General features: G+C 39.2%; 1 protein-coding gene across 1 annotated transcript in view; it reads right to left on the reverse strand.

Annotated features, from left to right (window-relative positions):
• Positions 1 to 12228: 12228 nt before the first annotated feature.
• The window catches only part of SEPSECS (Sep (O-phosphoserine) tRNA:Sec (selenocysteine) tRNA synthase), a 34782-nt gene continuing 30890 nt past the window's right edge, over positions 12229 to 16120 (reverse strand). The window contains exons 10-11 of the mRNA XM_024745546.1: positions 14000 to 14090; positions 12229 to 12603 (exon numbers count right to left, since the gene is read on the reverse strand). Coding sequence (XP_024601314.1) covers positions 12357 to 12603; positions 14000 to 14090 — 338 coding nt within the window. The 3' untranslated portion in view covers positions 12229 to 12356. The remainder of the gene's footprint in view (positions 12604 to 13999; positions 14091 to 16120) is intronic.

Here is a 16120-nt window from a genome sequence, read left to right on the forward strand (position 1 = left end):
TGAGTATTTCCTGGAATTATTGTGTTTCATCATTTGTGGTTCTCTCTCCACTAGAACGGGAGTATACAGGGCAGGTTACCACGTGTACCATCCTCACTGCTGTGTCACCATCACCTGAAAGAGTATCTGGCACACAGCAGGGTCTTGTATCAGTTTAGCTGCATGTAACAAACAAACTCATGATAATAAGAGTTTTAAAAGGTAGAAGTTTATCTACCTCTCATGAAAAATGTCTGCAGGTGTGCAACGCAGGGAAAGTTTTGTGGCACCGTCATCATCAGAGGCTCAAACTCCTTCTACCTAGCTACTCCACTAGGCTTGGTGTGTCTATTCCATGGTCAAAGACGGTTGCTTGAGCTCCAGCTATCACGTCTGAATTCTGCATTCAGAACAAGAAAGCACAGACATGTGTGTTATTCCTCCCTTAAGGAAACTTTCCAGCAGTCCCACACAATAACTCAGCTTACATTTCATTGGCCTGACCTTACTAGGTGGCTACACTGAACTCCAAGGCAAGCTGGGAAATTTAATCCATTGGAAAGGTGCCGTTATTCCGTTAAAGTCAGGGTTCTAGAGGAGAGGTGGGAATACTGAGAAGAAACTAGCAGGGCTCAGTAAATCTCAGGCAGATAAACGGTCCAGAAAGGGCCTCTGCCCTTTCTGACTGTGCCATAGGGAGTCCCACTGAAGTGAAACGCCAGTTGACCTGTAATTTTTGCCAGCCCTGCCTATATAAGACTGACTGAGTGGGAGTGGAAAGGTGGGAGGCTGGCTCTGGAGAGATGGATGGGCCAGGCAAAAGCAGCTCCTCTTCAGTCTGCAGCACCACCCGCCTTCCCCTAGGCAGGCCCCAAATCACTGCCAGTGCAGCCCCTGGGCTAGAAGGCATGACTGGCCGGCAATGAAGATGTCTGAAGGGACAGCCAAGGACAGGGCTGACCTTCCTCATTTGTACCTCCCAGGACTTCATCTGCTTGGTTACCAATGGTCCTCACCACCCACCACTGCAGGATGCAGAAGGTCACCTTGCAGCATGGTCAGTGCAAATGTCAGGAGTCCTCTGGGTGCAGGCCGAGATTCCCACTGACGAGCAGGGAACCTCAGGCCCAGGAGGACAGACACCCTACTCGGCCTCTTGGGTCTCGAGAGCCCTGCTCTCGCCTCCAGACCTATCCTTCCTGCCTCAAGGGTGTAGCATCATCTGAGAAGGTCTGTCTATGGAGGCTTCCAGAAGCAGGTGCCAAGTCACAAGCTTCTGCTTCTGAAGAGGGAGAGCAGAGAGCCAGATCTGGGCAAATCTAGGCCAGGCTGGCACATGCTGAGCGGACAGACTCGGCATTTTTTCCTGGATTCAGCTCCTCAGCTGCTTTCTGTGCTCACAGACCTCTTCTTCCTGCTGTCCTCCCAGCCTCCCGTGGTGATGCCGGGGCCCTGCAGAACCATGACCCTAGTCCTGGGGCTGAATCCTCTAGGTGCCTGGAGCAAAGGGTTGCCAAAGATCTCAGTTTCTTTAATGCTCAGGAATAAAAGGTGCATATTCAGCTAATAGGCAATTCCCTCCCCACCTCACCACCACCATCAGCATCCACATCGGTCTCTTCAGAACTTGAGCTTGGAGGGGGGCGCCAGTGAGACACAGAACATGAAGTCCACCTGCCCTGGAAGAGTGCTGACCCCGGGCTAAGCACCGCGCTATGCCCTTGACACCTATTATCCTACTTCATCTTCTCCTCCATCCTATGAGGTAGAGACCATGGTTATTATCCCTATTTCACAGATGAAGAAACTAAGGCCGGAAAGCAGAAGCTCCTTATCCTGATTTTGTCAGCAGGCCAAACATGCAGCCTGTTTTCATTTCATTTGGGCCTTTCTTGTCACCACGAGTTATTATTTTTTAAAGGTTTATCTTTGGCTTAAAAAAAAAAAAAGTATTTCTGTCCTGTGGACATATCTGGATTTCCCTTTAATACACAAATTTTCATTAGGACCAGGTGTGGAAAAGGCTGAGGTTGTTTGAGAGAGAGTAGAATCCCCTATCAGTATATTTTGGGAGGACAAATGGCTCCCTAGAATGTAGCATCATCAAATTATGACACCTCCCATCCACTGAGGGCTAACTGTATAAGTGACTTGCCAAACACTTTACAATTATTGCATTTCATCCTCTAGTCCCTGCAGGTGGAAATCATTATGACTTTTCCAATCTTGTCATTGAGAGCTCTAAGGCTTACCTAGGTAATCTGCCCGAAATTACATGCTTAATAAATGGCAGAACCAGCTCTAAAAGAGGGTCAGCCCACCATGGCCCATGAGCAAAACCGAACCAGCCTCCTATTTTTGTGTGGCCCATGAGCTAAGAATAGTTTTCACACTTTTAATGATTGAAAAAAAAATCAAAAGGCGAATATTTCACAACTCTTAAAATTATATGAAATTCAAATTTCAGTGTCCATAAATAAAGTGTTAATGGAACACAGCCATGCCCATTCATTTACATATTGTCTGCAGCAGATTTTGAGTAGTTGCAACAGAGGCCGTGTGGCTCACGAAGCCTAAAATATTTACTACCTGGCTCTTCACAGGACAAGTTTGTCTATCCCTCCTCCAAAGCACAGGATCTTAATCCTTGTTCCAAAGCTTCCAAGAAAGCTCCAAGGCCAGCATCAGAGCCCTGAGTGCCAGGGTTTCTAGACCCTCCTACTCCTTGGAATGAGGCCAGACAAGCCATCTAAATCACCAAACCTCTCTGGGGCTTAAATGCAAAACACACATCACCATTACGCCCTGCCCAGCTCCAGAGACTGACAGCAGATGAAAACAAAATAGTGTACGTGAAAGCATTTTGTAATCCGGAAAGCACTCTATAGAAATGGGAAGGATTACTAAATTATTTGATGGCAAGAAAGGAGGTTGGCATGAGGAAAATAAGCCAGTTTGGGGGAGGGGGAGTTCTGCTTTGCTTTTGCATGATTCGTTAATGAAACAGACCAAACCTGCTAGAAATGGCCTTTGGTGTAAACCCTGTGCCCCTCGCTCATCTAGCAGTTTCTTTGGCCCTGCAGAGAGGAATCATCCCTCAAGCATTCGTATTCCTATTTGGCCAGTGTCTCTGCCCCAGAGAAGTGGCTTACCTAGCCTCCCCAAGTTTGACCCACTTTCCAAGGAGTGGGCTTCCTCCCCGGGGAATCTCAAGGTGCTAGGAAGACTGCCCTATCCCCACATCCGCCCTGTTCTTTCTGCTCACTGATTTGCAAAAGATCACAGATTCATTTCTATCTTTATTCCGAACTCTTTAAAACACTTGTTTAAATATTTCTGGAATAGGCTGCCGTTAAACCCTACTGGTTTTTTCTGTAGTGTGAACAAGTCAGTTGATCACTGGACCAACAGATATTTACTAAGGTCCTCCAACGTGCCGAGGGAGGAAAATATAGTACGTAGATCGATGACCCCCCAGGAAGGAGGCAATTTGAGGGACCAGCAGGGGAAGCTAGGAGGGTGAAATTAAAGCTGGTGCCATCACCACATTACTGAACCAACTCCATTTTTCAAAGTGTCTAAGAAAGTGAAAGGTGGAGAGGAAGATACAGGGAGAGTTCCTGAGGTATAGAACAGTTTTGTCTAATACAGAAGATTAAAGGTGTGAGGCACGTCTCGAGTAGGAAGGGATATTTGGAGCTGCCGCCTGGTAGTTCAGGGGTGGGGTCCACTGCTGCAATGAACCCCCTCAGCCACTTATAGGAAACCTGCTGTCCTCGGGGCTCTCAACACAAAAGCCAATCTGGAACCCGACGGCAGCCCTGCTCGCCTATACCCCGACCCGCCCAAGAGTCCCTGCTGGCACCGAGGATGCCTGATGCTCAGTCGATCTTTTCAAAGTAAGAGGCAAACAAAACTGCGTGCAGAACTAGATGTTTATTTCCACCATCTGTGTGGCAATACAAGTTCAAGTTATAATGGCATCCGCTCTCCATCGTATTAGGGAACCATTTAAACATCCACAGCCATTTACTGATTATAAACACACACTAAAAAAAAAAGCGGCAAGTGGCATGTGGCCCCGCACCTGCTGCCTTTGTGTGTCAGTCAATTTCATGCCTAGGAAGCACTGGGCTCCATGGGAATGGCTATACAAGCAGTTTGGTTGGTTGTGGATTTTCTTTTTGTTTCCTGGGGAACAGCATAAACCAAGTTGGCCCCAAAATGCACTTGCTGCAAATAGATGGGAATAAATGGAAAATAGACAATGATCATAAATGCAAACAAAAATGCTGAATTTCCTAAGGTTAAAATGTCCATTTGCTTATAATTAGTAGATTAAAACTAATGAGTATTTTTACTGGCTTTCAAGAAAACTTAGCAGGGGTCACTGTGCAAAAGGCTCCTATCTCCCACCTGCCACCACCTCCACCCCAGAAGGTTTGAGTCACCAGGTGATGACAAATAGGGCATAAATTGAACATGGTGAGAGCAGGCATGGAAAATGGAAGGCGCAAAGAGAAACTGATGCATTTCACAAGGGAAAAAAAAGAAAGTTTACCCAAAAGCTGTCACAATGTTTTCTGGATCAACTTTTTATCTTGCAAAGGGTTTCTTCACCTCCTTCAGACCTGCCCCTGCCCTGTCATAGGCCGGTAGGTGGCTCCTGCCTCAGTTCTGACCTTAATTAGCTGTGTGACTTTGGGTAGTCAGCCGTTCTCAGAACGTGTGTTCTTACTGGGGAAAGCTTAAAAGGGGGAATTTCATTTCCAGGTTAACTTCTTCAAGGAGAGGTTTTGCTTTTGTTTTTTGTTCTGTTCGCTTTTTGTTTTTGTTTTTTGACAGCTTTCTAGCTAAAAGTACTTTCTGCCTTTATGGTGTAAAGGACCAATTTACTGCCTATGAACACATTTTTTTGGAGGGGGGAATGTGGAAAAAACACTCTCTCAGCTTTCTATCTGGTCAAAAGCCCCAAGTACTTCCTAAAAGATCCTGTCTCTCTAATGTGGTCCATGAGATACATCAGACATTCTTCTCATTGAGCACCACACTCAGCTCCTCTGATCCATCCCAGAGGGGGAGCCCTGTCTGCCTCCCTTCTCCTCTGAAAACTGGTTTTGAGATGGTACTCAACCTTCCACTGCTCATTAAACCTGGCTGGCTGGAGCCCAACACAATGACTCAACTAGCCTTCTACACATTTATTTAGAATAAGGGTTCCCTCTATATATCTAGAATGATTACCCCCACTGCCTTATAGGCTTAATCTAATTTGGGGTTCTAATTCGCAGCCTTATGTAAAGGAAGTTAGCATTGAAATTGAATTGTTATACACGACTATGGACTGAAGTCCATTTCTTATGATAACCAGTGAAACCTGGAGCAGGTCAAATGGGAATTTCTCCAGCATCCTGGAAGATCTTTAGGAGCCCATTTGGAGTACATCCTTCATAAATCCAGTATTATTAATCCATGGGAAAGTCGTTAGAAAAACACCATCTCAAACCTTCTTCTTTCTGCACTTGTCTAATTTTCTCTGGTTCCTCAAGCCATCTGTTTCTCACCTCTTCTCGCTTTTCCACTAAAATCTACCCTTAGGGGATCTTATTTGGATCATGACTCAAATGTAAAAAAAAAACGGTAATTAGAGAAATGAACAATGATAGCATATTTGATGATATCAAGATATTATGTTAATTGGGGGGGTGATAATAGTATTGTGGCTTTTTAAAAAATGAGTCCTTTACTTAGGAGATCCATATTGAAATGTGAGCTACACCTTGAAACGCCTGAGATTTGCTTTCAAATAAGAGGGTGGTAGAGGGGACACGAAATTGGACTTGACAAGTGCCAAAGATGAGTGATGAATACTAGGCTTCATTATATGGTTTGCTCTACTTTTGTATATGTTTGAAATTTTCTATAATAAGTTTTCTTTAATAACCCACTCTTACGGAAACATCTGATAAACTCATACAAACTAAGATGTCACTAACTGATAAGGATAAATAGCACTTATCTATTTCCTGATGTATCTACATTTTAACAGGAGAAAGAAAGACTTAAGACAAAGAAATGAATCCAACAGTGGCAAATAAGACGGGAGCAAAGGGGAGAGGAGGGAGGGAAGGGGCCACAAGGAAAACAGCCACTCAAACCAAGAACTCTGAATACAGTTCCAGTCTCAATTTTCTTTTTTCCATCTGACCTAACAGGATTTAATCGAGATCAGGCCAATAAACACAGCGACAGTTTTTTAAATTGAAGTATAGTTGATTTACAATGTTGTGTTACTTTCAGGTATACAACAAAGTGATTCAGTTTTATATAATATATTCTTTTTCAGATTCTTCTTCAGTTTACAAAGATGTAAACTTGGGAGCCACGATCAGTCATTCTACTATAAAGTCACTTAAGAATAGGACTAAATATAATAAACTGCTGTGCTTGCAGGTCTGCTGACTATACCAAAAGCTTTGGTCAGATAATACAATTGATGTGGAAGTCACAATGAATGAACTTTCCCTGTACATTTTTGCTGGGTTGTGATCTGAAGTTTCAGGTACATAAAATAGTTAATGCACTTTAAATATGTTTCTTAAAAAGAATACTCAGGGGGCTTACCTGGTGGCGCAGTGGTTGAGAGTCCACCTGCTGATGCAGGAGACACGGGTTCGTGCCCCGGTCCAGGAAGATCCCACTTGCCGCGGAGCAACTGGGCCCATGAGCCATGGCCGCTGAGCCTGTGCGTCCGGAGCCTGTGCTCCGCAACGGGAGAGGCCACAACAGTGAGAGGCCTGCGTATCGCGAAAAAAAACCCCTCAGGTGTAAACAAAAAGAAACTCATAAAAATGAAAGTAGAATAATTCTGGAAAAAGAAAAAAAAAGATCGTCATCCAAAATCAAGTACATACTTTTTAATTTCCACTGGAGATGAGCAAAATTCAATGATGACTCCCTCTCAAAAAACATCCTACTAATAAACTAATGAAGAAATTTTAATTTTTGAAATTTAATTTAAATCTAGTACAAATTGGTACATTATAGCTTTATGCAGACCACCATAGCAGTTATTAATGGCAAGTGCTATGTTTTAGGCACTGAGTTAATCACTTTACTTGTTATCTCATTTAACTCTCAATCCTATACGATTGTACCCATTTCACATATGGTGAGACTGAGGTTCAGAGAGGTTAAATATGTGAACTCACATGGTCAGTAAGTACCAGTGCAGAGATCTAATTCCAAATCAAATGAGAACTACATGTAAAATTCAGATAGTACAATTTAAAAATGAAATTTGCTGAAGAAGGAAGTGACACTATTTCATTTTTAATTAAGGTGTTTCCTTTAGAAAAGATTCAATACTTCTAAGCCTCCAACTTTCTATAGTCAATAGATCCTTTGGGAAATGGTTGCTGGGTTTTTTTTCTTTTTTAAATAACCTAGCCTCCACCCCCGTGATCCATGATTCTCATTATAAAGTACGCCTTTTCTTGCTGATTTCTGGGCAAGTCGATACTGTTGACTGAATCAAAAAATGGGCAAGTAATTTAATGTTAGTTATCTGTACTTTCAAATTGTATCTGGAGCAGTGATTAGGTAAAATAATATAATGCACTATCAATGATTAAAAATTTATCTCATGTAATAAATTATACAATTTAGTTTTATTTATACATAGTCTACACCAAAAATATTTTTGGAAACATCTTTTTCTTTTAGCAGGCTGACACCAGCTTCAATTCTAATAGCTAAAATCCCCCACAATTATACATTTATATGTATAAATATGAAGAACATAGCCTTTCCTCACATTTCTCTAAAAGTTCACGTTGATACCACTTGATAAAAACAAGACCATATAAACATTTCCAGATTTTGCTTAAGGTCTTAGATTGAACTGTAGAATATTAGGTGGAAAATTATAACGATATATTCATTAGCCTTGAACTCATCATCTTACATGTGTATGTTACCATAATGGCCAACAAAGAGCATGCAAGTAAAAAGGAAGGCACAAAAGGAAGCAGTGGGTAAGTCTTAGACCTGTACACTGAGTAGCCACAAGAGACAAATAACACAATTTGACAGACAAGGAAAAAAACTGTTCACTGGATCTCTTTATGTTATACCTTAACAGCATATTCAATTTTTTTATCAGATTATTCAGAGGGTATCAAACTTCTGAAATGATCAAACTTCTGTGTATACAAATTCAGTTACAAAATAAGGTCAGCCTCCTGAATGCAAAACATAACAAAACCATTTAAGGGCTTGGCAGAAATTAGTACATCTTAGACAGTGGGAAAGAAAACCCAACTTTCATATGCACCAAATGTGGATGTATTCAAAAAAATTTCTCTGAGTGTATTATCAATGAGACTCATCAGGGTTTGTCACTGTCGTCAATTGTTGGCTATTTTCCTCTATGAAAGAACACAAGAATTTAACTCATGATGAGCTACTAATTCAATATTAAGGTAACATTGCTGGTTAAAAAAATTATCTTTGTTTTAATTTTAATTTTCCTAAAATGTTATCATAGCCATAAAGTCTAAAAATAAAAGCACATCCTGTAGCTCAGACCTCAATTACAGTTCTTAGTATAGTGGATAGAGGTATGTGCTATGGCAAAATATTAGAAAAAACTTAAAAGTTATCATTCTGTATATCAAGTGCCTATTGGCTGAACATAACTGTATTCAACAGTTCATATTCGGACACCTCGTCAACTAATGCAAAAAGCTAAATAAAAAGATTTATAGTTGAACGCAGAGTTCCTAAGGCTAGTATCACACAGAGGGAGAACTTGTCAGCAGAGAACTTAGGAGCCAAATTGAGAATTGGATTTAAAATACCTTTCCCTGCTGTGTGTATAATTAGTAATACGTTCGGTGACCTAAAGAATATTTCATGTTATTCAATTTTCTTTTCTGGGCAGACTACCACAGCCCAATGACTTTAAAAACCAAACTCCAAAATTCTACCTGATAGTCTTAATAAGGGCAGTTGGATCATAAAGACAGAAAAGGACATCTTAGTCACTGACTGGAAAAGATATCATCCGTTGCCCCTCTGCCCCAGTATGAGAATAACTGAGGCCAATTATAAGGATTACCAATCATTACTAGCAGGCTAAAATAAGTAACTGTATGCTCTTTTATACTTATATGTGGAGATGAGAGACAGCAAGTCAAAGGACACTGGGGTGCTGGCAAAGGAAAGCCTCAATATGCAGAACCTACAACATCCCTTCAAAAATTCTTGTGACTTCTCCTACCTCAAGGTCAAATTGAAACCAGCAGGAATAGAGCTGGAATTCCAAAACCTCTGAAAAGAAAGGACTAATAATAAAAACTGCAGCTGATTTTTATGCACCAGGAATGAAATGTTATAACATATCTATCACTCACATGTGGGTTCATGTAATTTATCTTCAATTAGAATTATTATCTATTCAGCAGCTGAAGCCCAAGAACTGCTGATACACTGCAGATGAGAAAACATTTGCTGGTCTCTCGGCTCTGGCCTTTCTTAAACTAAATGATGATCACACAATATAGATCACTCGTTCTAGAAAACAATCTTGGCTTACGTGGACGGTATGCTGCACTGCCAGCATCTACACCTGCAAAATCACTTCATTCCTTTTCACAGATTCGAGAGGGTCTATGGCAACCCTTCAGCTTTATTAGTTCTACAATTCAGTCTCAAATTCACATAAAAAAATTATACAATTTTTTAATCCAGGATTTACCCCTTTGAAAGAAGTTATTATAGCTATTTAAAGAAACCAGACACTTCAAATATCTGAACCCCAAAGATACAATAATTTTAAAGTAATCTTTACAATATTTGTAGTTAAGTACTTTATCTCAACACAGTTGACTTCCAAGGTTGTCAAGCCAGTGTCCAAAATATTCTAACTTACCTGTGGGAGTGGCAGCTGTCTGAGCTCACATTTAACATAGTTTACAATGCCAAAACAATAGAGAAAAACACCATCCAGAAAGCTACGTGGCATTCTCTACTGTAGTGTTTTCAAAAGTTCGTTCAATGGGATGTCAGTAAGTATTTAATTAAAAAAAGGGTTCCATCTTTAGATAAGGATACATTCAAGCTGGAATAGAAGGAATTCTTAGAAACTTTAACATGCCAATAGGCAGGTTTGCAAAGTCCCCAACTTATTTGTCCGTGGAACCTTTTATACCCATGAGTATCTCTTAGGAATAAATGCTCCACAGGGCAAGTCTTGAGAAATACAGCTTTGACATTTTGGTGCATTCAGAGGCTTCACTAACTCCTTAGGCTATGAGACATCAGTCTATTTCTTAAAATTAACAACAAACGTAATAGTTATAGCCAGTACATCTGGAATTTCAGACTCAGAAAGTAAGCATATGGGCAATGAAAAGGGAATACACCTGTTCTTCATACTCCATCATTTTCACCTCTCCAGCAAAAATATGTTCAGAATCCCCATGTTAACCACTCTTAATGACAGCTGTGCAAAACACCTGAACAAACCAACCAAATATACAGACTCCTTGAAGCAAAACAATGGAATAAAGTTTTCACTTTCCTAAATGGAAAAATGCACACATTCCATATTAACAATTTGTAATTACATATTTAGAAATGGTAACCTCGGTTTTCACTTAAGAATCTATATGCTGTGGAAGCAACCTAAGTGTCCACTGACAGATGAATGGATAAAGATGTGGCACATATATACAATGGAATATTACTCAGCCATAAAAAGAAACGAAATTGAACTATCTGTCGTGAGGTGGATGGACACAGAGTCTGTCATACAGAGTGAAGTAAGTCCAAAAGAGAAAAACAAATACTGTATGCTAACACATATATATGGAATCTAAAAAAAAAAAAAAGGTTCTGAAGAACCTAGGGTCAGGATAGGAATAAAGACGCAGATGTAGAGAATGGACTTGAGGACATGCGGAGGGGGAAGGGTAAGCTGGGACGAAGTGAGAGAGTAGCACTGACATATATATACTACCAAATGTAAAATAGCTAGTGGGAAGCAGCTACATAGCACAGGGAGATCAGCTCGGTGCTTTGTGACCACCTAGAGGGGTGGGGTAGGGAGGGTGGGAGGGAGACACAAGAGGGAGGGGATATGGGGGTATATGTATATGTATAGCTGATTCACTTTGTGATACAGCAGAAACTAACACAACACTGTAAAGCAATTATACTCCAATAAAGATGTTAACAAAAAAAAAATCTATATGCTGTTTAGTTGGTAACATTTATAGAGCTACCTTCTTTGAAGTACTACTGAATAATTCAAGTTGCTATGGAAAACTTCTCTTTACTGAGTTCTTTTACTTTAGAGAAGTTTTTAACAACCTCAGCACTACTGACATTTTGGGCTGGATAAATCTTTGTTTTGAGAAGTTGTCTTGTCCATTGTAGGATGTTGAACAGCACCCCTGGCCTCCCCTCACTAGATGTCAATAGCATCCTACTAGGTTTGACAATCAAAAAAGATCCCCAGGGGCTTCCCTGGTGGCGCAGTGGTTGAGAGTCCACCTGCCGATGCAGGGGACACGGCCGATGCAGGACCCTGGTGGTCCAATGGTTAGGACTCCACGCTTTCACTGCTGAGGGCGAAGGTTCCATCCCTGGTCAAGGAACTAAGATCCCACAAGCCGTGTGGCGTGGCCAAAAAAAAAAACCAAACAAAAAAACCCCCAAAATATCTCCAGATGTTACTTAGATAAAAGAAGCCAATCATCCCCAGTTGAGATCCATTTCTGTTGAGCAAAAATTAAAGCTTACACCTTGACCGTGACTCTGCTTTCCTGGGAAATGTCCATTTTACAGGCATTCTGTGACTTACACATATCAACAAGCATCTACTTACTAATTAGTAGCATTAGCGATCTTTCTAAATTCTGTGTGGTCAGAAACATAAGTAATTTGTGAATGATAGAGAATAGTCAGAAGAAAGCAGTCTACACATTTCAAAGAGAATTAGAGTAATGTGTAATTTTACTATCATTATATTAGTAAGAATTATCTCAATCATAATGTTTATTTGGCAAATATTTAACAATTAGAAAAACGCTAATTGTACATTATAACCTGTTAAGGATAGTGATTGAGGCAGTCTAAGAACAACAAATGTAACAGTCGTCAATGGCTCGCTCAGACCATGTTCTATTCCTTGACCAAATATTCTCCATGAAATTCTCAATTCAAAAATCTCAAGTCTTGTCTTTAAACTGCTAGCTTATACTGTAGCCTCATCACTTTTTAAAAATTATCACAAAGAAACCCTTCACATGTCATCAGGAAGAATCCTGCCATGTGCCAAGAAGTACATTATCTGGTTTTAAAGCCATTTCTTATATAACCGCATCTTCAGTTTTATCATAATTGTCAACTCCAGATACATCACTCTCTTTATTTTGTTCTTTTCTTACTGTCTTTAAACACTTGTCAAGTCTATTTATGAACAAGTCCACATCCTGTGTCTTCATACCGATGGCTGATGCGGCATTGAGGTAAGCACAAGGGTAATTATTTGTATGTGACATAAAGCCTCTGAAAGTGTAGTCACTCACAGTCTGCACAGACCCAAGAGGCACAACCCTGAAAGGGAAAAGATTTACCAATTTAGTATGTCTGGTGATGTTAACAGAGTATCACCCATAAACAAAAGAAAGCTGTGTTACTAAGCCTTACACCTACTCAGTAAGAAGTTTAATAGCAGCCATAAATCGTAGCCTATGCAAACAGACTGCAGCCTTAAAATAAAATTATACAGTGCACTTCACCTAGGGAAGTACTACCTGATGCTGCTTATCATTTACTTATCCTCTATTAAAGAGCTACAAGCTCTGGGAATCAAAAACACCTTTACATCTTCAAAAAGGCAAAAAGAAAGTTATTTCTGTTTTTGTATCAAATACCAGAATCTGATTTCACATATACACACTTTAATGGAATATTTAAGTTTGTAAATCAAACCACTTTGATTAACTGCCGTGTATCACCTCAAGTAATCAATAGACTAGAGTTACATCTACCTGATCACATTATGCAATGGAGGGTTTTAAAGCCAGGATCCAGCAGAAATTACATAATTGCTTACAGTGGGTTGATGGTCAGCAATCATTAAATTCAGCAATGGTACATGCATTTTTAAAGCCTGGTTTCACTGTCATACTTGATATAAGCAGATTTCTAACAGTACCCTTTTTTTTTTAAGAACTCAATTAAGATCAACCTAAACATAAAGACAAATAGTGGCAACACTAAAAAGCAAGGCCAAGAAAACCATTTTAGAAGTGTCAAAACTATGCTGCATATAGATATAGCTCATCAAGGTAAAAGGTGAATTAATCTAAGATGTTTTTCCTTTTAAAAAGTTGTTCTTTGATGTGAAATCTCTAACCTCTGGTAGTCAGAGAGAAATTCTTTAGCAGAAGCACGTAAGGAAGAGTACTTAGAGCAAGGTACTTTTCAAGTCATTTTTCTCTGACCTCATCAAACATAAAATGAAAAATGAAATTCATCTTAAGCTGTGTACATATAAAAGCAAAAAGTAGATTTTTCAAAGGCAGTACTTAGACAAGAATTGCATAGCGTTTTCAGTTTGGGAAATGGACTTGTCCTTAAAAACATTTTCACTTAAACTTGGCAATGAAGACAACTTATTTCTAACACCATAATGTGACACCACTGAAGATAATCTAACAAAGGAAAATAAAGACAAAAATTTGTACAGAGGGGTAATGAACTTTGTTTTTATATGTCTATTAAAGCAAACAAGATTCGTATCTTTCCTGTGACTATTTCACGTTCCACAGGTGAGTGACTGTGTGACAGCCTTGCAGATTCTCTACCTCATCATTCTTTTCCTCCACGATGAATTCTCAGGTGCAGTTCAGCACATACTTGGGGGACTTATTGTTAAAGAAAGGTGCTTTATTAGAGTTAATTTTGAAAAGTGAAATAAATCCAATCCTCTTTTAAACATACTTACCTGGCTCCAGAAACCTGTCTGGTAAAAAGCATGGAGCCAAGCCGAGTGACAGCTTTGTCACAGTGTTTATCTAGTGTTTTAAGCGTCATAGCTGAAAAAGAAAAAAGTATTCCAGTGAGCCTTGGTTCACCAGCACAAAACCACTTAAGAAACAAACAATCACAGAGACATCACTTTTTTTATTGTGCTAATAAACATGTAACATAAAATTTACCATCTTACCCAATTTTTAGGTATACAGTTCAGTGGTATTAAATACATTCAATCTCGTTACACAACGATCATCACCATCCATCCCCATAACTTTATCTTAAAAAACTGACACTCTATACCTATTAAACAATAATTCCCCATTTTCCCCTCCCCCTGGCAACCAGCATTACACTTTCTGTCTATGATTTTGAGTACTCTAAGTACCTCATATAGGTGGAATCATACAGCATTTGTCTTTTTGTGACTGTCTTATTTCATGGAGATATCACTTTTTATTCATTGTCACATGGCACCATTTCACTTTAATGCATTTAATAAATTATAGTAAGGATCTGTTTCCATATCAGATAAAAATATGTTAACATAAACATGCTCAGAATCAGAAGAGAATTTCCATATCACCCTTCCAAAATGTGAATTTTCCAATTAAATAAATGGAACAATGACATGGATAATATGACTTACTATACTAGATACTTTACAAATATAATCTCAACCATTTTTAACAACTTTGTATGTGAGGGATCATTATCTCTATTTATAGACAGGGAAAAGGAAGTTAGAGGCTAGTACATGGCAGAACTGGGATTCAAATCATACCGTATTACCTTCTATAATATCTACATAGATTATAAACCAACAAAGGACTGATTGGGGTGATTTTATTATCTATCAGTGGCCAAATGGTTTTCCAAGGAAGCCCATTCCTGAAAAAGGCTTTAATTACAAATTATTATTTCCTTACTTTCCTCAGATATACATGAAATATGAACCATATTATACTATATATATTCACAAATTAAAAGGGGTAATCATGAAGTTTAAAAGTTAGTTAAATGCATAAAAGTCAACATTCTTTTTATCCTGTTTAGTAGTTCTTGTACTACATGACAAAATGAAATGATCATAAATACAGATTTCTCTAACACAGGCATACTCAAGAAAATAAATAATAACAGCATTAAAAATTATAAGAATATCTTTAATGTTATGGTGTTTTGTTAACTGGTAGAAATTTTAAAATATTTATATAGAGTCCTTATCAGTGACCAAGTTATTTTGGTGAGAAGCAAGAGTTAAAAGTATTATTTTCCATATATTCAGTATAACACTTAACATAGATTTGAATTCTTTCAGCGTATAGGTTTTATATTAGAAATACATTACAGCATATCGTCACCTTATCTTTGATAAAGGAGGCAGGAATGTACAGTGGAGAAAGGACAGCCTCTTCAATAAGTGGTGCTGGGAAAACTGGACAGGTACGTGTAAAAGTATGAGATTAGATCACTCCCTAACCCCATACACAAAAATAAGCTCAAAATGGATTAAAGACCTAAATGTAAGGCCAGAAACTATCAAACTCTTAGAGGAAAACATAGGCAGAACACTCTATGACATAAATCACAGCAAGATCCTTTCTGACCCACCTCCTAGAGAAATGGAAATAAAAACAAAAGTAAACAAATGGGACCTAATGAAACTTCAAAGCTTTTGCACAGCAAAGGAAACCATAACCAAGACCAAAAGACAACCCTCAGAATGGGAGAAAATATTTGCAAATGAAGCAACTGACAAAGGATTAATCTCCAAAATTTATAAGCAGCTCATGCAGCTCAATAACAAAAAAACAAACAACCCAATCCAAAAATGGGCAGAAGACCTTGGAGCTCCAATGGCAGAATCGGTTAGCGTGTGGTACTTATACAAAAATGGGCAGAAGACCTAAATAGACATTTCTCCAAAGAAGATATACAGACTGCCAACAAACCCATGAAAGAATGCTCAACATCAGTCATCATTAGAGAAATGAAAATCAAAACTACAATATCATCTCACACCAGTCAGAATGGGCATCATCAAAAAATCTAGAAGCAATAAATGCTGGAGAGGGTGTGGAGAAAAGGG

The sequence above is a fragment of the Neophocaena asiaeorientalis genome, unplaced genomic scaffold (assembly GCF_003031525.2).
Source record: "Neophocaena asiaeorientalis asiaeorientalis breed wild unplaced genomic scaffold, Neophocaena_asiaeorientalis_V1.1 scaffold397, whole genome shotgun sequence".
Classification (NCBI taxonomy): domain Eukaryota; kingdom Metazoa; phylum Chordata; class Mammalia; order Artiodactyla; family Phocoenidae; genus Neophocaena; species Neophocaena asiaeorientalis.